The 25,213-nt window shown below is 47.8% G+C and overlaps 2 protein-coding genes across 4 annotated transcripts in view; one reads left to right on the plus strand and one right to left on the minus strand.

Annotated features, from left to right (window-relative positions):
* LOC144125100 (3'-5' RNA helicase YTHDC2-like) overlaps positions 1-3,900 on the plus strand; it is an 88,561-nt gene extending 84,661 nt beyond the window's left edge. For both annotated transcript variants that reach the window (XM_077658188.1, XM_077658190.1), the window contains exon 28: positions 571-3,900. In XM_077658188.1, coding sequence (XP_077514314.1) covers positions 571-648 — 78 coding nt within the window. In that variant the 3' untranslated portion in view covers positions 649-3,900. The remainder of the gene's footprint in view (positions 1-570) is intronic.
* Positions 3,603-14,744, minus strand: Dtwd2 (DTW domain containing 2). Of its 2 annotated transcripts, XM_077658195.1 has the most exons (6): positions 14,497-14,743; positions 14,318-14,408; positions 11,440-11,512; positions 10,420-10,719; positions 8,380-8,508; positions 3,603-5,385 (listed from the first exon to the last, which is right to left on the minus strand). In XM_077658195.1, the coding sequence occupies exons 3-6, from the start codon at positions 11,491-11,493 to the stop codon at positions 5,215-5,217; spliced, it is 654 nt and encodes a 217-aa protein (XP_077514321.1). In that variant the 5' UTR covers positions 11,494-11,512; positions 14,318-14,408; positions 14,497-14,743; the 3' UTR covers positions 3,603-5,214. The 2 variants fall into 2 exon arrangements, with proteins under 2 accessions (XP_077514321.1, XP_077514320.1); XM_077658194.1 differs by lacking the exon at positions 11,440-11,512 and having other exon boundaries at positions 14,497-14,744.
* Positions 14,745-25,213: the final 10,469 nt, after the last annotated feature.

Here is a 25,213-nt window from a genome sequence, read left to right on the forward strand (position 1 = left end):
CTTAAAAAAGAAAGTAAATTCTCAACCATCTCAGCGGCAAAAGTGGGAGAAGGGGGTTTAGCCTTGCTTGGCCAGCATCGTTTTTACCCAGTTAACGAACGCACAAACAGGCGGAAACTACGTTTGTGTGAGACAGCATTACACAGCAGCCACGAAGCAAGCTCCTCCATCCAGCGATTGCGACGATAGGGCGTGGTTCCGCAAGGCCGTAGGCAACGCTCCCCCACGAATTTGACCACGCCAGTCCGTTGGCAGAGATTTTACGTCCTTTGCTTCAATATATTTTATTTTTTATCAAACTTTCAGACAAATCTTTGTCGTAAACACCTTCCCGGTGGCTAGAACCCCATCACTGTATGCGTTATTTTACAGATAATTGTATCGTCATATACGGTTTATTTTTACATAGGGGCTATGGGAGAATTGATAAATCTAAAATATTTTACCGTTATAAGCGATATATCGTTATATCTGGTATCGTTATAAGTGGATTACACTGTAGTGTTTTGTAAAGGACCTGTGCTCTTAAGGGGCTAGCTCTTGGGACATTGACATGATGCTTTGGTGCAGGAGCTTGAACCTTCGGTTGGCGAAGCCCTTTGCCATCTTTGGGACGGCCTGCCTGATGCTTGCTGCCAGCATCGCTAGACACCGAGGGCTGTTCATGGTGGTTAGTGCCTGCCACCACTGAAGACTCAACGATCTGCTTTGTGCTCAAGAAGTCAGGCTGGCAAAGGGAGCAGAAGACTAGCGCTCATGGGTACCCTACTCAGTGTGTTGTCTTCGTGTTAAATTGCAGGTTGACTCGTAAGTTCATGTGCAAACCACAGTTTCTGTAGCTCAGATTGTTGTGTCGTGATATTTTTCTTTATCCAGCTTGATTTTATTGGGCCCACGGAAGTTAAGGTCTGTGAACTAGCAGCTCTGATGTGCAATGTGTACAGTACTGCATGGTCTCCAGCGGCAAAATCTGCAGATCATTCATATTTACAGGGGCTACTTGGAAGTGGGCAAATTGCAGTGCCAATTGGTAGAATGTTTCACACTTTTGAAAACAAGAAGCAGGAGTTGCTCATAATGTTTTGTCATGTAGCCAGTTCGTTTCCACACTCTGCCTAAATGCAGAACATCAAAATTGGCATTTTGGCCAGTGCTTTGGTCACTGTTTTGGTCTGGCTGGCAGCTTCTGACCAGCGAAATAAACTCTGCTATGCCCATGGCATGAATTAATGCTCATAAATGCATGGTTGTGTGAATGAGCATTGAGATTCAAGATAAAGTGGTGGGTGCAATTATTTGTCATAGCTGTCATTTGGGGCAGAAATTTAATCATGATTTAAACTGCCATGACAATAGTCATCAGCACAAAATCATTTTAAAAACAAAGAAAAGAATAGTGGTTTGCACTGCACACTAAGAAGCCATCGGCTTTGAATGAGAGAAAGGAAAAAAAGATGGGTTATTCCCTTTTATGTTGATTTTATTAATTGGTGCTGCATGTAATGTGTGTAGCTGTCTTTTTATGATGTGCAGTTGATGTTGCAACTGTCAAGGTGCAAGTTACGGCTAATAACTGAAAACAAAGAGGCATTTCAGGACAGTTTGGCAGAACACTACTGCAAAATATTAGCAAGCCATCGCTCTGCAGGTGCACCTTGTACTTGCTGATCCTGCTTGCAATGCACTCGAAACTGTGATGAGAGCACCACCACAACTTGTGCAAGGCCAGCAGGTCATAAGTTGTCTCTGCTGAGCATAGCTCTGTGTGGCAGGCTGCACACTTCACAAATAACGCTGATGTCCTGCTCTTAACATAGGATGGCTATACTGTGTTATTCAGTGATGAAGACCATTATTTGCATTTGAAGTAGTGCTGCTATCATGACTTTTCTGGTGGAGAGATGCTTGGACCATTACTGATTTGCAATTATTTATTTCTGTGGGTGCGGGTCCATGTTTGTAATGCATTTCACAGTGACATGAAAGGTGCGACTTTAGTTGGATTCTGACTTAAAACTATAAGGACACTGTTGCTCTCAGAGTGGTGTCTGGATTAATTTTGTAGCCTTGTTCTCGAGCTCAGATGGGCATTTCTTCACACACAGTGAAATGGCTAATTTTATTGCTTGCAAGACATATCAGGTTCAGCTTCACTCAAGCGACTCTTCTGATGCAAGGGTGGAATAGTGGGCTACCTTATTGTTGAATAAATACCTTGCTGGCTTATTGGTTAAAATAGGTAGACATATGGCCTCTGTATCTTTACATACAAGGCCTGCAAGACACATTGAGAAACATGTATGGGTTCATTTGACCATGGCGCCAGGTTTCCAGCGCCTAGCTTGTTTACTGTATTCCATTTTTTCATCTTATTGTATTTTGCTGGACGAGGACTAGTTGTCTGCAGTAAGCATGTCGTGTGAGCGGGATAGTACTAGTACGGAGGAGGAAAATGGTTGATTGGTTAAAATAGGTAGACTTATGGCTTTGGTATCTTTACATACAAGGCCTGCAAGACACATTGAGAAGCACGTACACGTACAGATGGGTTCATTTGACCATGGCGCCAAGTTTCCAGCGTCTAGCTTGTTTACTGTATTCCGTTTTTCATCTTATTGTATTTTGCTGGACGAGGACTAGTTGTCTGCAGTAAGCATGTCGTGTGAGCGGGATAGTACTAGTACGGAGGAGGAAAATGGTTGATTGGTTAAAATAGGTAGACTTATGGCTTCGGTATCTTTACAAACAAGGCCTGCAGGACACATTGAGAAACACGTACAGATGGGTTCATTTGACCATGGCGCCAGGTTTCCAGCATCTAGCTTGTTTACTGTATTCCATTTTTTCATCTTATTGTATTTTGCTGGACGAGGACTAGTTGTCTGCAGTAAGCATGTCGTGTGAGCGGGATAGTACTAGTACGGAGGAGGAAAATGGTTGATTGGTTAAAATAGGTAGACTTATGGCTTCGGTATCTTTACATACAAGGCCTGCAAGACACATTGAGAAGCACGTACACGTACAGATGGGTTCATTTGACCATGGCGCCAAGTTTCCAGCGTCTAGCTTGTTTACTGTATTCCGTTTTTCATCTTATTGTATTTTGCTGGACGAGGACTAGTTGTCTGCAGTAAGCATGTCGTGTGAGCGGGATAGTACTAGTACAGAGGAGGAAAATGGTTGATTGGTTAAAATAGGTAGACTTATGGCTTCGGTGTCTTTACAAACAAGGCCTGCAGGACACATTGAGAAACACGTACAGATGGGTTCATTTGACCATGGCGCCAGGTTTCCAGCGTCTAGCTTGTTTACTGTTTTCCATTTTTTCATCTTATTGTATTTTGCTTGACAAGGACTAGTTGTCTGCAGTAAGCATGTCGTATGAGCGGGATAATACTAGTACGGAGTAGTACAGTTCCCATGCTATTAACATCTGGGTGTTTTACAAAGTTCGTGCAAGTTATGATGTGGCATGCAAAAGCAGATGCTGGACAATCCCTTGCCGAGGGCTTTCTTAGTTTTTCAAAGCACACTCGCCTCTCGGGACACTCATGTCTACATTGGGGTAACATGATTACGAATTATTTTTATTTCTTGCTCTGTGCGCTGTCTATTCATGTAATATAAATATTCTATAAGAGCAGTCAAATTATTGAGCATTAATGTTGTCCGTTAAGACTGAGCGCCTTGTGCAAGGCATACTATGTATCTAGTCGCTAAGTCTGTGATCAAAAATTCTGTCTGCACTGCCATTTCCTTTTGCAGTGTCAAATGGTTTACTGTGCTTTTTTTGCTTGTCCTAGTACTGTAACAGAATTGCTGCACATTGTTGGAATTCTCATTGTACATAGCATTCTGATGCAGTCCCGAACAATAAATTCAGTAATATTTTGTTTGCGATTCCAGTGTGCTTCATAAAGTCCCGTCATAGGCGTGTCAGTTCAAAAATTTTGACTATACTCCGTTTCATACATAGCAGGCAACGCTGCGGAGGCTGCAGAAGTAGTGCGTCCACGAAACCATATTATTCCACCATGTATCATTCGTTCTTCTCTAAACTCCGGCGAGTGTTTGGACGAAAACAAACTGGTATAAAACGATGGAGTAGCATTGAAAATCATGGCCGGAGCTCTGAGGCACTCACTGTTTGGGCTCTCTGGCTATCATTTGCACCGAGTGTGAACTAGTTTTTGGGCATGAATTGAGTCCGAGCGGTTCGCCCTACCAGCTGCGTATCATACCGCCGCATGTAATTCTGTCAAGAGGAAGAACGAAGACCAGGAGGTGCCAACCATGGCACTTTAGGGATGTCGCAACGAATTATGCTTGTGTTCACTTTGGTTGCATGGTGGGCTACTTTCTGGGCACAGACAGGTGCACTAGCTTTGGTAGCGTTGCCTCGTATGTATGACACGTAGTATATACTCCCACCGGTTAACAGTATCTTACTGCAAAGTGCCATTTCAACAGCCTTTGTAGCAGGCTTCTGCTTCAACCATGCAATGAGAAGTGAATGTTACAAGCTTTGACATCTGCACCAGTGCCCTTATTCACATTGTCAACCCAGTATCACACATCACTGCACATGATTTCTTGAATTCATTGCGCAGCCAAGGCAAAAAACACATGGTTAAGCTGCCAAAGTGGCACTGCAGTAAGGTACAGGCAACTGGTGTGTGTTCAGCTAACATGCCTGCAAGCACATCCATTTAAATATGCATCTTTACAGCGTGCAGTTTTGCTGGAGTGGCACAGACAGACAGCCTTGCTCCGACACTCTTGCATGGTCTGCAAACTTTTTTGATTTCACATTCTTCTGTGCCATCTAGTAATGATGGCATCAACAATCCTTAGACCAAGCAAAGGTTACTTCTCGATCTTGCTCGCTACCATTATGCTATTGTGCAGTCTATGACTAGTAGTCCTAGCAGGCAGATGTCCACTTATGCAGAGCTATTCAGGAATTTGTGATAAACATTGTTCTCTCCTCTCCTTCATATTGCAAGAAAAACCCTGAGCCTGCTTGCAGACTTCTCAACAGTGGTAGCCATGTCCATTCGGTGCTTTGATATGAGCATCAAACAGGCAAGGCACCATGCTGTGCGGCGTTTCTTCAAGGCACATGCCTTGCATGTTTCTGTCCTGCACTGAAGCACTGCACACATACAACGAATGCATTTTGCTACACCAGTCGCAACACACACAGGCCACTGGTCACTTCAGGGCGTCTTTGAGATCTTCGTTACGAGCCAACTTGTGGATGATGCGCCGAGACAGTGGTTTCATGTACAGTCCATTCTGAATCAGAAACTCTTTGCTTTGGTGTGTCACAGCGCCATGTTCCAACTGGTGACGGCACAGCGTCTGCAATGGCCTCGTCAGCACCTTCGTGGTAAGAGATGGGAGGAGAAGGATATCAGTCATATTAACTGTTAGTCATCATTGTTGCACTCAGAAATTATTTCTCGCTGCACTGAAAAGTTAACATGTTGGTAAATTTCATTAAAATCCATGGTAAAACAGTGCGGAAAAAACACAAGGACGGAACAAACATGACGACACGAGCGCTGACTTTCAACTGGTGATTTATTACGCACGTGTGTACATATACTATTCCCACAAAACACTACACAGAACAAAAAATATTCAAGAAACACTGCGTCATCACTGAACACATTAAATCTACCTTGCTGCAAATGCATGCTCCAAACAGGTGATTTCGTGGTTAGCCAATGATAATGAGGGCTTGCTAATGCATGCTGCACCCCCCTTGTCAATATGATATGCCTCTACTAGTTCCCTTACTATCTGATCTTTATGTTTGAAGATGATGGATGTCTGATGAAGCAATGGGGCGCACGTGTGCTTAGGTTGCCTGCAGTGCAGCGCCAAATTCGAACTGGCTGCCCTGTCCAAAGAATTGTAATGCTCCCTTAGACATTCGTTAAGACATCGCCCTGTCTGGCCAACATACCACCCACCGCATGAAAGAGGGATCTTGTATACTACACCTTCGACGCACTCAACCCTCCTCTCTGCGTGTGCTGTGGTACAACCACCACCAATCGTCCTTCCTAGTAGGGACTCTCGCTTCCGCTGCACAGCTCGGCAAATGTTGCTTAATTTTCTGCGAGACGAAAATACAACATCAACTAGAAATTTTCGCCCCACTTTCTTCAGACGGTGTGATAATGCATGGACATAAGGGATGACAGCAATCTTCCGGCGATTCGTGACCTCATCTTCCTGAGGAGCACGCTTATGCTCCGATTTGATTTTAGCCAACAGCCTTTCGCATAACCTTCCGATAGTTGCCTCAGGAAAACCAGCGTCCTTAAGCCTAGAAATCTGGCCTTGCACACCTTCCTTAATGATATGGACACACGACTTGTTGAGGACGGCGCGAACACAAGACAGGGCGATGCCATCCTTTACCAGCTTAGAGTGCCCAGACTGGAAGCTGAGTAGGGGCTTGACGGAACGAGGCGAATACAGCCAGCAAACATGTCCGGGCTCAAGTCTCAGCTCCACATCCAAGAATTGTATCCTACGTTGGTTAACGGTCCTCGTGGTGAAAGCAAGCCCTTGACCATTTCTGACAAATGTGTTCACAACATCTTGCGTGCATCCTTCGTTTTCAACAAAAACGAGGTAATCGTCCACGTATCTCTGTACTTTCAGTACACCGCCCGGTAACTCTCCTGCAATTGCTTTGTCAATTCTGCTAAGGAACAAGTCACTTAGCAGCGGAGCCACGCGAGACCCAATGCATATCCCGGAACGCTGTATAAACACACAGTCATCCCATGCAACAATGGTGGACCGGAGGTACATACACAGCACTTCAAGGAAAGCATCAACAGATACACCGCAAACATTTCGGAAGCGCACTTCGTCATTGTCCTCACTTATACATTTCCTAACAAAGCGCAGCAAACACTCATGAGGAATTGAATAGTATAAATCCTCGACGTCCACGCTGAACACATGACAGTCACCAGGATTATTGTTCTGAAGGTACTCCAAGACGACGTCGGAGTTTCGCGGACGCTGGTTTTCCTGAAGCAACTATCGGAAGGTTATGCAAAAGGCTGTTGGCCAAAATCAAATCGGAGCATAAGCGTGCTCCTCAGGAAGATGAGGTCACGAATCGCCGGAAGATTGCTGTCATCCCTTATGTCCATGCATTATCACACCGTCTGAAGAAAGTGGGGCGAAAATTTCTAGTTGATGTTGTATTTTCGTCTCGCAGAAAATTAAGCAACATTTGCCGAGCTGTGCAGCGGAAGCGAGAGTCCCTACTAGGAAGGACGATTGGTGGTGGTTGTACCACAGCACATGCAGAGAGGAGGGTTGAGTGCGTCGAAGGTGTAGTATACAAGATCCCTCTTTCATGCGGTGGGTGGTATGTTGGCCAGACTGGGCGATGTCTTAACGAACGGCTGAGGGAGCATTACAATTCTTTGGACAGGGCAGCCAGTTCGAATTTGGCGTTGCACTGCAGGCAACCTTAGCACACGTGTGCCCCATTGCTTCATCAGACATCCGTCATCTTCAAACATAAAGATCAGATAGTAAGGGAACTAGTAGAGGCATATTATATTGACAAGGGGGGTGCAGCATGCATTTGCAGCAAGGTAGATTTAATGTGTTCAGTGATGACGCAGTGTTTCTTGAATATTTTTTGTTCTGCGTAGTGTTTTGCGGGAATAGTATATGTACACACGTGCGTAATAAATCACCAGTTGAAAGTCAGCACTCGTGTCGTCGTCTTTGTTCTGTCCTTGTGTTTTTTCCACGCTGTTTTACCTTGGATAACAGTAACCAACTTGCTCAGCTTTCCGTACTTCTAAATTTCATTAAAATATGTGAGGGCTGTTTGTTGTTTTCAACCTTGGCATACATATGCAGCTCTATTAAACAGCGTGCGCTAACAGGACGTACACAGGAAACTTGGGGACAGAGGAAAGAAGCACAAATTGTACCAACTAGCCTGTCAGAAAGTTCTACATATGCAGCTGGCCACTTCAATCAGCATGCTGCAATAGCATATCTGGTAAGGATGGCTACAGTGCCAAGCCAAGCATGGCACACGCTGAAAAAGGTGGCTTTTTAACAGAGATAACCGTGACAGTGGTAAATACTCAAACGTCCAGCAGCATTATACTTGGTATGCAGCAGCTATCTTGGCACCCCCCCCCCCCCCCCCCCGTCAAATTTAGCAAATGCAATGGGCAATCTACTAAGCTTGTATATACGGTTACGTTAAGCATACCTTTTATGGAGCTTTTATAACCATTCACTGTAGCCAAGGTTGATCACCTGATACCAGTTATGGTTGTTAATGGGAGAAGTGGTCACAAACAGAAAAAGACTTGCCTCCTGTAAGTGTGGCTTTCCTTCAAGGGCTGCCAGAGCATAAGCCACTGTTTCCACTGTCGAAAGGCATTCACTAGTTGGCTGAGTCCTTATCACATAGTGACTTGCTTGAGATGCATTTATCTGTACCTAGAAAGACCATAGTAGGATACAGGGGACGGTACAAAGCTCACACAATAACTTTCCCTGCATGTTTTTGCATGTCTGAAGTGCCGTAACAGTTTTGTACAAAGAAAGTAAAAATGAAAAAACAAGGCAAAAAATTCTATTCTGCATGTTACAATCTGAGGAAGATGCCACAGAAACCAAGCACTCGACTCTCTCCTTGTTTAACCAGCTAAAAGAGAATTTTTCCTTCCTTGAATTTAGATGCTCTGTGTTACAGGACGATAGACACAAAATTACGATGCTCAGAAACCAATGCAACCGCCTTCCTGGTTATATAGAGATGCCCCCCAGCAGTAGTAACACTTCCTTTGGCCGAGAAGATATTGTAATTTGGTTTTAATCACAGGCTGTACATAGACTTCACAATTCCAAACCCATCGGTAGCGACATCTCCACGACAAGCAGTCGAAGTGACATAAATAACGTGACGTCATGCAGGTACCTATGACTCGTAGCAGAGCGCTATCTGAATCTCTCTAGCGAGTCACGACCTTCTTGGTCAGTGCTCCGCAAGGTTCGTGTGCGCGTCACTGGATTGTGTGCACAGGTGATCACAGCCTTGCCGTCAGGGAGTGCTTGTGTGATGCTCGTACATCAACTTGACGTCACGCCATACCCATGCTCTCGGAGACTGAAACCAGAACTGACCATGATAAATGGCTTCGTAATTAATTACATCGCATTCCAGCTTTTCAGGTTGTTTTTCCACCATTCTGGACCACTAGATACCCATTAAAACAAAAATCTCGGAACAAAAGAAATATGTGCCTATAGTCCCTTAAAATGAAGTAGATTTATAGCACTTGAACAATTCCATACTGCAAGTGATCCACCTGTGGCATAAAAAGAACAATTGCATACTGCAAGTGATCCACCTGTGGCATAAAAAGAACAATTGCATACTGCAAGTGATCCACCTGTGGCATAAAAACATAGCCCACACACTGAAGACAAAGTTAAGTTTCACTTCGCAGCTTGTTGCCAAGGTAAGCATGTCAGTGAAGTGAAAGACCTATCAGTACTGTCCAACTAACGTATTGTGTAGTTCATTGTTTGGCTGGATGCTCAACGCTGAGCAATAGTGGAATAAAAGCAGGGGCAGATTTAGGGGAGAGTTGCCCCCCACCAAGAGAGAAACTTTACATGGGAAAACCATGCTGAACCCCATTTTGTCAATGAGAAAAAGAGTCCCAAGAAATACATGGTTCAAATACGATCCCCCCAGCCACCCCCCTCCAGGATTATAGAACACAAAAGGTGTTCTGTGATTCTATGAAAGCGCCTAACAGTGACAACCTCAGTGGGGACACGAACTGAGACTGCCTGCAGGAACCTTATGTAGGAAAATAATGTATAAAAATATGCGTTTCAGACTTTCAGCGCCCACGTATCAAGGGTGAGTATCAGTCCCACTTTTCATGCCTGCATTTGTGTTTATGAGCCGCACAGGCATTGTTGTACGAGGAGATTGAAGGTTTTTTGTAGTCGCCGCCAATAAACACAGACTCTAAGCTGTATTTCAGTGGCTTTAGCGTTTGTCTACTGAGCCTAAGGTTGCAGGATCAAATCCCGGCTGTGGTGGCGGCATTTCATTCGAGGCAAATTGCAAAAATGCCTATGTGCTGTGCAGTGTCTGCGCACGTTAAAGAACCTCAGGTGGTTTAAATTAATCTGGCGCACTCCATTACAACATGCCTCATAGCCCATGTGCCGCTTCGCGAAGTTAAACCGCACATACCAATAGCAGTATAAATAATACCAGGTGTCTGGTGGGTTTTAACAGCCGAGAATGCCTGTTGTGTAAAGTGTGTAATTTTAAATACAAGGTTAGCCACGGCATAACACTACAAACGCTTTTTCAGACGTGCGTACCTGTAGCAACGAGTGTAGCTGGGGGCTATTGAAGAAAAGCGAACGAGCTTGCGACCATGTGCCATCCAGAACCACAATGTTGTAGCCTCGTCCTCGCTGTTGGACAGTAGACAAGGTCTGCACATCCTGGGCTTCAGGGCCAGGGTACAGCAGGATGGTGTCTGCTGATGCAGACTCATCGAGGATGCTTTCAAGGGCTCTACAGCGTTCCCTTGAGAACCTACGACCTCGGAGAATTATGCATCGCTCGCTGGATAGTGCTGCTTCTAGCATAGGTGCTGTAGACAAGTTCCGTTTCACCTACGAAGAAAGAAAATAACTTGCTTACATGAGGCAATAAAGGAGGACCTATACACGATAGCTGGGGTGTGTAAATATTACTTTTTCAAAACCATATAGAACGCAAATCAAATAACGATGAACTGAATCTAATATGAATGAAATATTTTTATTAATGCTCGAATATTCTAAAACCAAATATTCGTAGAAGACCGTATTTAGTCGCATAATGTGTGCACTTTTTTCTTTTAAATTAAGGCCTCAAAAAGCACAAATTACGCAAAAATTTTCCCAGTACATCCAAAGAAACGCTACAAAGGCCACAATGCGCAATTATATATACTGAATATTGCCACCTATGCATAGCCCACCTCCCCCATCTCGCACCCCTTGCTGGCCAAAAAAAAAGAAAAGTTGACTCTAAATGTATAACTCATACCCCCTGCCGCCCCACCTCACATTATGTAGTTACTCGCCAGATGACATGACGGCATGTGCGCACCTCAAAGCAATAAACGTGCAACAATACAATTGTGAAGTCAGCAGTGGAAGGCAAAGGAGATAACTGGTGATAAAACTGCGCCCTTGCGTGCAGCCCGCCTGACTAGAGGCAAACCAAACAGCAAACTGTTCTGTAGTTTCATATTTGGGCGCGTGCAAACCTTGTTCATTTGGGAAAGCAACCGCCAACGTGAGCGAGCCAGGGAAACGATGCACAATTCATGCGCTCGCCACTCCCACCTTTCGCAACCGCACACGGCGACGCCGATCTTTCCAAGCCTGCCTCGCGCGCATCCGCGTACCTGCTGGTGGTCTGGCGCAGCAGAGAGCGCAAAATATGCAAGCAAAAGATTAAAAGATTTTTTTTCTTCAAAAACCCAGGCAAAAAAGTTGGGGGTCCGCAAATTACACGCAGGCACAATTTACACACGAGCACAAATTACGCAAGTAAATGCGGTATTCGTATGAATATTTGGTTCAACTCCTGGTGTGCGAGTGCCTGCCGTGGCACTATAAACTTGTTTGGTTATAGCTTAAGATGCAACACTAGTACCCATTGAGGAACACAACGCATTGTCGGTATATTGATGTGTTAGCATTAGAGTCCACATTCCATAGTGGCGGCTTGTGTCATGAAATTCGCTGACTGGTCATGAGAGGTCATCAAAACCGTCATTACAACCTGCCCACCGTGACAGGTGAGGATTAAAGGGTTCTGAAACGCCTTCTAAAGAGAGGTGCATAAACTGGCTCAGTCACAACATTGTGTCATCATGAACACCTGAGCCAAATAGAACACTTATACACGTAGCAGAGAACCCACAACTGCGCGTTGGCAAGCCCTTTCCGGCGACTTTTTCATACTCACATCTGTCTCGTGAGTCTACACTCTACACAAGTCGCTACAGATAACTCGGCTTCTACAAAATGCATTTCAAAAATTCTTGCTGGAGGATATTCATAAAGCACCGTCCTTTAACATCCCAGGCATACCACAACTTTATTGAGAGCCCCTTTAAATAGATAACAGGACGAGCGAGGTCACGTGACCTTGTGATGTCTACAATCGGCCCACCAAATTGTAAGAGAGTACTGGACTGTGGGGTATGATGTTGTTTTGTCGTTGTTCATGTAAATCACTGTTTATGTAGTGCATCAGCACTCAACCAATCCAGTCTCATCTGCTGAATCAGCTGTGCAATCGAAATGAAGCGGCTGCGTGCTGATGAGCGTCTGAGAAGCGGCCCTGAAATGCATAAAGAATGACACAGAAACACCAAAGTAGCAACAATGGGATCTCTAATGCTATTGCATTCCACTCTTGAGGTGTGTTGTATCCCACAAATTTTCTTTAAATGGACAATGAGGACAACTCCACCTAATTTTGTTCCAATCAAAAATTGACTCCAAGTTTTCTGGCTATGTTGATGTTTTGGCAGCCTGAGACGCATTTCTTGCTAAGTATATTGTATTTCAAAATGGAATATTCTTTTCCCCTTCACACTATTCAAACTGAATACTGATCAAGGCTTTTCAATTACTGTTTAGAAGCGAATGGCAGTGTACCCTACTATCTCGACATCAGTGCAGTTTGCTTGCGAAGACGCCCAATAGTGGTCGTACCTCTATCTCTGCCAATACCTCTTCAATTATCTTTTGTTTTAGTGAAGAGTTTTCAACTAATCAGTCAGCACAAATAATTAATTTTTGGTCATTTTCTACTTTATAAAAGCTCCATTTTCAGTGAAAGTAATCTGTTTGTCATTAGAGTGCAGTAATTTATTGATAATGATCAACCTCAATTCTTTCCATTCGTTCTTACTGCTGATGATAACAGTTGAACTAGCACATCTCGGTGGATGAGTGGAGTGTGAGCTATGATCTATGGCCCGAGAGATCAGGCATCGTGGCAGGTCTAGCTAAACCTGGCTAAACCCTGCTGCGTCGCCAAATCTTGGAGGTCATGTTTATTTATTTTATTTATTTACAAAACACTGCAGACCGAATCCGGTCCAAGCAGGAGAGGGTACATTCATTTGTTAATAAGTACTGTTAATAATGAGCATAATGGACTCTGCCACACGAACGGACTGCATAGCATCACGGATCTTTCCTGTCCGCATAGACCTATTGCAGCAGTTTGTATTGCTACATCAGACTGGGCCCTTTCTGAAACAGCCGTCGAAGGAAACTACTTTTTGAATCGAAAACAGTTTTCTTTTGTTCCAATTATTCAATAACAATTCAGCACATATTTGAGTACTTTCGAATAATTTAGAACATGCATTATTTTATTCGTTCAGCAAACCGAACAGGAAGATATTTGATTCGCTGTTAGAAAATTCTGCACATTCACACACCCCCTACATGACAGGCATTTGTAAGGAACCTGTAATTTTTCCGCGCACTCGTTGCATCACCTCAGGTCACTAGAAGAGGATCTCTGAATGTCTGCCAATACAGCAAAACAGCTGGCAATGCTGGCAACTTGAGCTGCTAAACTGTTAACACGAATGCACTGTCTACCACATGCAGTCCTTTTCAACGTTGGTCCTTTGAGTGCGTAGCCCGGTATTATCGTGCAGTCGGTTAACAAGCAGTCACACTGCAGGACCTCTCGGGTTAAAACATAGATATGTTGCCCACTACAACTTAATATTACAAAAAATAATATTAAACATTTAAGTTTACGTCCACACACTGCACTGGCCGAAAAAAAAAATCCTCAATGACATGCAAACAAGCGCCACTAATGGTATGTTATGTGCAAATGAGTGCGTGTAGAACACGTAATGCAAGAGAGCAGCAATTTAACTGGAAGTAGTTGGAGAATGCCGTATGTTTCGTAAGGCAAACATTGATAATGTGTGCCGTTCATGCTACCTGGAGCAGAAGCATCTGGCCAGCATATATCTCATTAATTTTTTTTAAATAAATAGAAGTCGACTGACACCGGCACTGAGCACGTAGAGCCTATCCGTAACGTTGGCTGCCCACAGCGCAAGCGTAAGTGTCGGTGCACTGGATTTCTGCGCTTAATCACAAGTCAACATGCTGACGCCACGATTGAGAATCTGGCCCACGTCGGGGGCATCAAAATGAGGCACGCCGATGTTACCTCTCCGGGATGTTGGAGGATGTAAACTTTGCTGGCGGTCAGAACGGGGCTTTCCGGCAACGAACAGCACCAGCACACCGACGGTGGCCGCCTGCGTGGTTTTAAGAAGATAGCTGCATCAGGGATAACGATAAATCGCAAAGGTTTTATCAAAAGCGTCAGCTCAAGTTCCTACCTACCTGCACTTGTTGCACAAGTCCCGCTTTGGTGGTGGGTCGGCCAAGATGTTGCCGAGATGGCTAAATACCTCAATCTCGTCCTCACTCGTAGCCATGAGCTTGAATTACTGCGAACTCACAGAAGTCAAGATAATTTCGCGAGATCGCAGGTGCTTCCAGAAGGACGCATTGCAAAAATGTATGGATGAACCTATGGGAGGAACCAAGCAAGCAACGTTAGATGCGCGCCGCCATATTAGTTTGTTTTTTGTACTTTAGTTGCTGCGAGGTTTTTTAAACTTCGCGCTGGTTTTACAACCGTTGAGAAAGAAATACAAATTCACTTTTTACACAATTCACGCATAGTTTAAACACCAACGAGCAGGCTCATAGTTGCAACGCAAAGCGTTTGATCTCCTAACGAAGTATCCGACTCAGGCTTCTGGATTCTGCTGTCAAGCTTTGGCAACGGCTTGGGGGCCCGCCACTCAAACCGATCCGCCGATGTTTTTTGTGCGGTCGCGCTCGCTTTTTGCTTGTTTCCAAAAAGCGGTGCGGTAGCTCTTTGCGTAATGGTAGTCCAGTGCGCCAAAACGGTGAGCTGGGACAGGTAGCTGCCGAGTTGCATGACAGGGTAGCGCTGTGAGCCTTTGTGAGCGAGTTTCTTTTGCGCGAAGCCTAAAGACTCGGGATACTGTGACAGCGATCAGACGCCAACATCGAGAGCTCAAATCGAGCGCGGACGCGACGACTGCGCCAGGTCTGGTGAGTGGTGCTTAGTGCACGTCCTTCTGTACAACGCTCGTTTTCTTCTTTTTTTTCCCGCCTAGATTTGATTAACAGCGCTTGTCGCACGCGCTGCGCGTTTCGCGTGCTTTCGGATGTCACGAACTTTGCTCCACAGTGCGAGAGAGACTTTTTATGCGTCACCGAAATACGATCGTGCTTGTGTGACGTGAATAGTAACTCATATTTTTGACCAGCTGAAGCGTATCAGAAACAAAAACTGGCAAGTGAGCGATCGTCTCTGTGAACATCATGAGTTCTGCGTTTGTTCCTCTCCCAAAATTCCACTTTATTTTGCTCGTTTTTCGGACGGTCAAGCTCGGGAATCTTGCTGGGCTTCGCGCTTGCGCGAAAACTCGTGCGCGTGTACGCTTTATAGCGATACCATGAAGCGTGCTGGGCCATCGATTGTTCTCGAGAAACGCGGGCATCATCCGGAAATTCCAAGGGCTGTGATTCACATCCCTTGTCTTCGGCTGGGGAGCCGGCGATCGCGGGGCCTGCGGATGCAATTTATTGGTTCCTGACACTCCCCCTTCTCTTCATGTTTCCTCCGTGGCCCGTGCATGGTGGTTGCTGTCATGTGACGCTTCTGTTGCGCCGTTCTCGCCGCTGTCCTACGGAAACGACCGCTGCCTTTTACCTTCTGATAAGAATGCTACCAACGAATTGTCCATGCTCGCTGCACTCTTCCTGCGCTTTTTTTTTTCCTTTCTTTTCTCCTTTCTTTTTTTTTAACACGACCGCCTCTCTCTGTCTTGCGAGCGTCGCTGATTGGTCGATTTCGTTTCCTTGCTAATCGACAGAGTGTACTAAGCTCGCCTTTTTTAACGTCGGTAGGCGACTAGTTGGTCGGTGACCGGCAGGCTTTAATCTCTCGAGTTTGTCACGCTTGTTCTCTTGTTTAGAGCCGTTCGACCTTTATTGCCTCTAGTTCCAGTTGTATTATAAATAAGATAATACTTTGACATCTGAATAGCCTTTCATGGCGGTAAATTTAACGCTCAAGCAATGCGCACATGGCTTAGCATGATCTGGTAATGGTGTCCCTGATAAAACCATGGCCAGAAAGTATGTGTTTGCACAATCCCCTCTCTCATAGCATAACACTGGCCTCTCCATAACTGTTCATGCACTTGTTTGGTTTCACATTTGCGTGGCAACCACCGAATTTGTTGTGGAATTTGGCACCATAGGATGTCTAAGCAGACTTTTGCAGTCCTTTTGGCTGTTGCTGAATGGCATTGGAAGACCTACTAACCACTTACCTGAGGCTTTCATTAGGCCACTGATTCAAGCTTCTCACTATTTGTGGGGCACTACTGCTTGATGTGCTAGCATTTTTATTCATCAGCTGTCCATGCAGGCATGTTCTTGTGCTATTGAAATTTATTTGGCTCAGATTCTCTTCTCATATGCCCTGAAGGAACTGTTTTGAATGCTCTTAAGTGGAAAATTCAATCATTGTAGATCACTTGGTTTCTTTTGTACCAGTTGCTCTGGTTGAACTGCTCCCAGTGTAGGAAAACATCCCGAGCAACTTTCTCTTTCTCTTGAATGTTATGTCATCATACACTTGCAGTGAACAGCAGCCTCAACATTCCACAATAGGCATTGAGCTGTTGTTTGGCTTTCTATTAACCGCCAGCAGTAAAATGAAAGCAGTGGTAATCTAGCACAGGGTACAGGCAGTATACGAAAATGATAGGATTTACATTATGGAAACAGGAAGAGAGCTACATGACTTAGGGAACAGACACAAGTTAGATATCACTGAAGCTCCAAATCTATCTCTCCCCCACCCCTGTGCCTTAACTTTTCTCTTCCTTAATAAATGTTTTACTACTAGAGATATCCCTAGCTAAAATTTTAAAAAGTAATGGGCATGGGCAGGGCATGTGATCGGGAGAAAAGATCTTTCTTAGGTAATGAAGTATATTTGAAAAGAAGATAAACACAGGCAGTGGATGGCAGAGAGTCAGGTACAGAGATGACTGAGAATGTAAGGGGGCAGAGTAACTGCAGCTCACATAGGACAGGGCTTATTGGAGATCAACAGGAGAGGCCTTTGTCCTGCATTGCATGGGACTGGGATGACAACAGTGACGACAACGAGTCTACACAAGAATGTGGTGCATTGTTAGCTTGCTATTCCAGTGCACTGCACTCAGATGTTGAACATTAGGCTGAGATGTCACTTCCAGTTAGAACAACATGGAATGCACTTGCGACATCATCTTTCCGGCTTTCGTGACATGGATTACCTCATGCCAAGGAAGGATACTCATCACTGTTCTAGCTACCCAGAGCAAGGAAACTTTTTCCAGGAAATGGTCTTGCCACTGTTCACACCTTTGAAAAACATCCACGAAAGGAAGCATGTCACCAGGTTGACCATCTTGGCATTGCAAACGTACCAGAAACCTTGCTGGTAAATTTCTTTCTTTATGAAATTATGCCCGACTTTAGGAGGTGCCTTCCTATGTGTAGAAGAGGTGGGAGTAGTGTGCAAGCCATCCTCTGTATTTTTGCGTTGATACTTGCACTTTCGGTGAACAGCGAGCTGCAATATGTGAACTGTTTATTGTGTAAGATGTCACCCCAATAAAGAACTACCATTGTCCTTTAGTACTGAACGCACTCACTGAGGACCTCATTTCATGAGTCATTATCATACAGGTACTATTTATGGGCCTCAAAGAAAAAATGGCAGGCCCCTGAAAACAGGTGAGCAAAGAGCAGAAAAAGAAACATGCATACACTTTCGCAGTTTTTTTTTACTGGCACTTTCAAAGCTCCAAATGCAATTGACACTCGCACAAATGCAATTGACACACGACAACATGCTGTAGGCTATTCGCTGCTGTGCTCGCTACATTGGATTGCTGCACAAGTCGTTAATTTCACGAATGCGATCAAGCTGACGGAAGTGTGCCATTTTGTTAACCTTGCCCAGTAATCCCGCCAAGTTGTCTCATACGATCCAGACACTCTCCAAAGAATTTTTGCGAGTGCGGGCCCAACCCAAGCTAAGCGTGAGCGCGTCGCTGCTGCGTGATCTTTGTGAACAGTGTCAGGGCCTTGTGCGCATGCGCACGTTACTAGATCGCCGCTGAACTTATTACCGGCACACGTAGCCGCCAGACGGCTTACGAATGCTTTAAGACGGGACACGTTTGATGCAAGAAACCCGGCACGAAAAACCGCAGCCGCGTTCGAACGAAGCCACGCTCCCGGCGCGACTGGTACGCGGTCCGGGGATGAGTACGTAACTCCGCGGTGAATGGCGGACCGAAATAACCTCTTTTTCCGGCGCGCGTAGCATCTCTCGCCGAGCGTGCGTGTGTATATATTTTCGTTTATTTGTGGTTATCTTTTTCGGTCCCATTCGCGCGAGAGCGCGAGCGTGTGTCAGTTTTGGGCACCGCAGCCCGGCGTTCCCAGAAGGACCAGAGACGAAATATCCGGACGGAGAGGAAAGGTGAATCTGCTGTTCGCCGGCTCACGAGGAGAATATTTTCGTGGCAGGACGAAAATGGCCGCAAGCCGCGCCCGCCGGCTTTTTTTCTCTCTTCGTTTTCTGCGTGCTCCTCCGTGCCATCGGCCTGTGGCCACGAGAGCTCTGTCGCATCGCGTGACGGCGCTCCCTGTGCTCAAGAATTCGCCCGACGGGCATCGGCGGCAGGAGCTAGGTTGACGTCCGTGCCCCCCCCCCCCCCCCCCCCCCTTTCGGGCCTTTTTCGGTTCCCTGATTCGCCGACTGCAGTCTGTCGCGCGGCGCTCGAGTCTTCCACGGGGCTCGCCCTCGTTTAGGAGGAGATCGAACGGCGATTTGCAGCGCGGGACTGGCAGTCTGGCGTGATTGCAATCGGCTTATCTATCGATCAAGGCTTTCGGTACTGCCCCTCCTGGTCGGCGTGTCAAAGGTCTCCACGGCCTGCGGCACGCTAGCTGACTTGCCTTAATCCCCTACGCTGACGCGCAATAAAGTTTTGTCAGCTTCAGCCTGCTCGGCGTGTGTGATCATCAGCAGACGACGGTACGAAACGAGAACCCTTCATCTGACCGTTCCCCTATACCGCTACCGTGAGGTGATAGCTTCGCACGTCTTCCGCACGTTCTATCGTTTTGGGATGGCGTTAACCGCGGGCCGATACCGCCGTTCGTCTGCCACGAACCGCCGTTCGCAGGCTTGGCTGGCGCACGAGACGTGAGCTCTCCGGGGGCGACGGGAACTTTCTTTTTCAAGGCCGCAATACGCCCTGCTAAACGAACAAAAGACTGCGAAATGGGTCACTGAGAAAGTCTCATCTGGGAATAAAGAGTGGCCCCTCGCGCCACACCAAGCGGAGTTCGCACTTGTCCGGCCACCTCATAGCCCAGTTGCTGAGCTTTGGCTGACCAGTCGCTGAGCGGAACCGTACAGGGCAGAATTGGGTGGGATATATTGGACAGTTCTATTTCAAGTCCATTTCTTCTTTCTTTTGTTTCCCCGGTTGTTCGTCATCAGCTCTTAATTCGGTCGTGGCGTCGCTTAAACCAAGTGACAAAACTGCCCAATGCACACACGCCTACATGTGCGGCTCGGATCATTGCACGGAGCCGAGTGAGCACAAAGTGCACAAGTGAGTGCCATGTCAACGCGTCCGCATGCCACCGTTGGCAAAAATGTACGCCGCACAGACAAGTAAGTGGTTATTATAAAGCCTGGATAGCGCAGCGAAAATTGCTGGGCCGTTTCCAACAGAGGCATCTATGAACTCTTGCTCGACGGGTCGTCGATGCATAATTCGGAAACGGAATATTCGCAGTCATGTCCCTGAATGCTGGACGCGACTAATACCCCTGTCACATGGGCACTTGTAAGGCCTTAGGAATTAAGGTCATTTGCCCCAAGGCGCGTGACGCGCATCTACACGGCAAAGCGTCGAGACCTTTGCGAAAAAGGTCCGTAACCTCAAAGGCGGCCGTCAGCGGCCTTAAAGTTTCTTAAAGGAGCAACCCAGACGGCAGCGCCAGCTAGCGAGCTCAAAGAATAAAAATTTACGCAATTTTTTTTTGTTTTCTAAACGTAAAAATATCTAATCTATCTTATTTAATGGTTACTTTTGCGTTACAGTGCACTTAACCGTAGAGGAGGCTATGACCTAAGACACCTACACTGCTAAGAAAGAACTTGAACGCTTTTCAGCAGCCGCATCGACGCATGTGGTTGCGCTTCTCGCTTTCCTGTTTTTCCTTCGTTTGCTCTTCATGGCAATTACAGACTTAGTTCTAATGTCTTGCGCTTCGTCGTTCATGATTACGGCAGCACGCTAACCAGGCACAACCTATTTTCTTTGAAATGCGCACAAGAACATAAATAACAAAGCACGCTTCTCACACACAACGAGGAGCCGAATGGAAAAGTGCGCCACCGTGGTCGGACCGCGGAACGATGAAAAAAAATAAACTTTTGTATCAAAAAATCCGTTTCTCACCGTCAGAACGCTCGTTTATTATCGTGATAGCTACTTTTCCAAACATGCGCGAAAGCTCTCTTATCCCTCTTTGCTGAAGTGCTACGTCTGCTTTAATTTCATAATGTTACTAGCGCCGCTTCACACACGGCGGTGACTTTAGGCGTTCACGGAGGCCGCGTTCTAGCTCCTTTGGATTTGCCGTGTAGCAGCGTCACTGATCCTTTTCGGTTTTCCTCTTTTGGTGCATTAAGACAACTTTACGGCAAAGGCCAAGAAGAAGTCCCGTGTGACAGGGGTATAATTCTAGTAGCTCTGCTCCCATGCAACCACTTTACCCGCATTTCCACTCCTCATGACCTCCTTGCGGCCGTGAGTCCGGCGGAGCCGGATGCCGTGACTCCTGTTGGTCCGTCGTGTGCAATCCGGCCCGCAGCCCCCACCAGTGGCCCTGGCTCAACACAGACTCCGAAATACGGAAGCTAGGTTCGAGCCGTCTTGGCGTCGCCTCGACTCCTGCCGGCTCGAGCGCCGGTTGTGCGCACCAGCCAGATCGCGCTACTGGCGCCGTTCCAGAAAGTGCCCACCGTTTGTGTTACCCCACGGGCAGGCCTGCACTGGGCAATGTCGAACACGCCGGCGTCACTGAGTGCGTGAATCGATGACGAGCCGCGGAATCGGAACGCTAACGGGCTCAGTTACCTGTGATGCTTGGCACGCATGTATTTCCGACCTGTTTCTTTTTGCAGTCGTACTTGCATCACAAACGCACCCGTGTTTCTGCGCGGCCCACGCCCACCGATTCTGCTCTGCAGACACGGAAGGCGCACGCCGCACTTTCATCACTCGCTCCACGCGGGATGTTCCGCACTTGGTGCGCCTGCTTTGCGCGTAGATAGCGTCGATTTCGCAAGGGACACTGCCGCCCCTCCCGCACCATCCGGGCAGAGGACCGCCGCAGCGGCGATCGGACGGGCAAATAGAATCGCCGGGGCCTTTTCCCGGGCGAATTCTCCGAATTCCCCTCGGCGGGCCTCGGCGTGGCGCCAGCTGTCGCCTCCGGCCCCACCCGTCGTCAGAACGCGCTTGCTGCCGCGGACCACATCCTCCGCCGCGACAGCCGCCTCCAAAGGCGCTTCCGCCCCGAAAGCAATCCCCGGGGCGCACACTCGATCCGCTCGGCGAGGAGGAGCAACCAGAGACGACGACCAGAAGCGAGACGCCGAGCGGGGGGGGGGGGGGGGGGGGGGGGGGGGGGGGGGGGGGGGGGTGACTAAATGCGAGAAGCAACGAGCAGCACTCCGACCTTATCTGCGGCGCGGGGCACGACAAACGCGCGCGTCCTGTGTGTTGTTGTCGTCTCCATGCCTGGAATGGGCACACATCCGCAGCCTTCCTCCCTTGTGGCTCCGACGGCGGCCGGACGAGCTCCCGAGGCGCGCGACCAACCGCCGCACAGCAGGGCGAACTCCGTGTGTTTGACTCGATTCAGCACGCGAAGACCCCCCTCCTTCCTCTTCTGCCAGGATGCCGAACTTCCTGGCCGCTCTTCCTTCCGCTCAGGCGCGTGATGAGTCCTCGCTCGCATCCTTCGTCGACAGCGTCGGATGCGTTGTCGGCCCACGCGAGCAGACACCTTCCTCGGCCGAAAGCCGGGTTGGGTAAAGAAGGAATGACTGTTGTTTAGCTCTGGTTAAACCTGGAGTGACGCGATAGCTACATCTGGCCGAGTGTCGCTCAGTCGAATTGCAAAGTCAGTCTTTTGCCGCTCCGTTTCGCTGGGCGTTCCTTCTTCATCTTCGTCGCACTTGACACGGCGCATGCGCACGGCCGTTGCGCGCCGCCGGCAGCAGCAGCAGCTGCTCCGCCACACGTGACCAACGGCGCCGCCACGGAGCTCAAGTGGTGCCACGCTGAAGGGTCGAAGAGGTAGCGTGGTGTAGTTACCGCTACTATAAAAAAAAAAAGTGGCTTTGGGGGAAAGGCTCTCACTTCTTGACGGGCACCTCAACCGCGCCGTGAGGTATACATGGATCGTAAACTTTTTTTCGTCAAAAAGCACGTGCGTACGATTCCGTGTTAGATGGCCCCGTGGCTGACGGCGACCTGGGTGGACCCACTCCACGGCCTGGTCTGGTACGGCCAGGTCTGACCTGGCCAACATGGCCTCCCATTGCTCGAACTGCTTGTCCGGAGGCGGATAAATCCTCCGCTCCAGTTATAATGGTTTGTAATGTGTCGTGAAAGGACACCAGCCCATCTCTCGCGGACCTCCCTGGAACGGCCAGTCACCTGCACGACTGATGAAACCTCGAGCATTCATGTGAGTCGCCTGTTTCCCAGGGTTCCAAGAGTGTGCTGTACCCAGACAATGTCCACCTCCACATAGTCCCCTCGCCCCGTGGCCCAACTCAGCAACCGTGCCGCTGTGACAGATATTCTGCCCCTCGCCAAATTTCGGGTGGCTGTTTTGTAGCGATGGCTACACTGCGCCACCACTTCGACCCTTCCGCGTGCACCACTTGAGCTCCGTGGCGGCGCCGTTGGTCACGTGGTGCGGAGCAGCTGCTGCTGCCGGCGGCGCGGCGCGCAACGGCTGTGCGCATGCGCCCGTGACAAGTGGGACGCAGATGAAGAAGGAACGCCCAGCGGAACGGAGCGGCGAAAGCTGACTGCAATTCGACTGAGCGAGTTCCACTCGGCCAGCTGTAGCTATCGCGTCATTCCAGCTTTTAACCAGAGCTAAAACACAGCCTTTTTTTAATTGCTGAAAATGTCTAGAGAGCGCTATCGACGTCTCCTCTGCAGTTTCTGAGGAGCGGGTTTTGACTGATCCTGAGGAGACCGAGCGTCCCCGCCCGTCCACCACCGCAATTGCAAATGCGTCCTTGTCCTTGTACTCGGCGACGTCCACGTAGACTGCCCTGTTTACTTCCCGATGTAATGCTCTGGCTCTTGCCTTCCTGCGGTTTCGTTATGTATCGGGTGCATATGCTTGGGCAAAGGCTTTAAGCCCTTGTGCATTTCTCACTTCACCTGAATTTTCATGTCCCCGGCTGGAGCATCAACTCCAATGCAGAACCTCTCCAATACGACCCTTCCTGCTCTCGTTTTTGAAAGTCTACTGAGTTGCATCACCAAGTGCGCCTCCCGCAGTTTTTCCAGGGTGTTGTGCACCCCTAATCTCAGCAGCCATTCGGTAGACGCATTGTTAGGTAATCCAAGGGCCGCCTTATACGTCCTGCCTCATCATAGCATCCACCTTGTTTTTCTCCGTCGCGTCCATCTTCATATAAGGCGTCGCATACACTATTCTATACTGAGGCACAAACGCCTGTACCAGCTTACACAAGTCCTTTTCCTTCACCCTGCGCTTACGATTGGCGATTCTCCTGATTAGCCTCACGGTAGCATTGACCGCGTTTTAAAGCCTTTCCAAGGCCTTCCTATTCTTCCTGTTAGTCTGCAGATGCAGACCCAGGATCCTGATCGTTTGAACCTCAGCGACCAGTGCACCCCCCACTCTCACCTCTAGCGGGGGTGGCGGCACATAGTGCCGCGCATGCATCCCTCTTGATTTAACCCTAACTACAAAAGGCTTGGACTTGGGCTGAGAGCACGAGTGTCCTGCCTCCCCTGCTAGCTCCTCCACAATATCCTCTGCCTGTTGTATGGGCTCCGTGCGCTGGTATGGTGGCGCCAGAGCAAGCGACCGCATCGCCAGCGCCGCCTTGCGGCTGTCCCCGCGTTAACCGGACGCCCAGTGCGTTTTTGTCAACCGGCCCGGCCACATCGCAGACGCGCTCTGACCATCGTTGTGAGAATGGCACCGCGGGAGAGCCAACGCCTGCTTTTCTGCGGATTTCAACGCATTGAAAGCCTTGATGTGTATTTTAAAAGAAAGAGTTTAAAAAGTGGGCGACGGCTGTATGAAAGCAATCATGTGTATGGCGTTCAAGAGGAAGCAGTCGGCGCAACGGAGCCTTCCGACATCATCGGCAAGTGCGTCGCGCAAATGAAAAATGTGGACTACGACATTCGCCTTGAGGTAAGCAAAATTTACTGCGGTCAGCACTGTTCTAAGGAGGACTAAAATAACCAGGCGTGTTGTTTATAAGCTCTCAGGAAACCCAAGGGAGATCGCGAGGGCCAGTTGCACCTGCAAAGCTGGGGTCCGTGGATGTGTAAGCATGCTGCAGCACTGGCGATCTTCGTCAATAGCCACGAGAATAGCTCATGCACGGACCTTCCGTGTGAATGGCGCAAACCGTCGAAACCAACGCTGGACACAAAAAAAAAGATTAAGGAATTGTTTCAGGTAAGAATTACAAATTTTGTGTCCATTCAACATTTATTTTGCGCTATGTTTGTGTACGTTTCTGCGCAGGGCCCGTCCCGGCAACCCCCAAACCTACAACCCCTTGATCCGGCAGTTGTTCATGCCTAAATTTGCGGACCTGAACTGCTCAATCAGCATGTTTTAAGGACTGAAA

This window comes from Amblyomma americanum, chromosome 3 (genome assembly GCF_052857255.1).
Source record: "Amblyomma americanum isolate KBUSLIRL-KWMA chromosome 3, ASM5285725v1, whole genome shotgun sequence".
Lineage (NCBI taxonomy): Eukaryota > Metazoa > Arthropoda > Arachnida > Ixodida > Ixodidae > Amblyomma > Amblyomma americanum.

What these genes read in the sequence shown, in the direction of transcription:
- Dtwd2 (XM_077658194.1), bottom strand. Translation starts at nt 14,591, where the DNA reads ATGGCTACGAGTGAGGACGAGATTGAGGTATTTAGCCATCTCGGCAAC. An exon ending in AGCTACACTCGTTGCTACAG is followed by an intron (nt 8,509 to 10,419) that starts GTACGCACGTCT and finishes TGGTCTTTCTAG; the next exon opens with GTACAGATAAATGCATCTCA. An exon ending in GAAAGCCACACTTACAGGAG is followed by an intron (nt 5,386 to 8,379) that starts GCAAGTCTTTTT and finishes CTTACCACGAAG; the next exon opens with GTGCTGACGAGGCCATTGCA.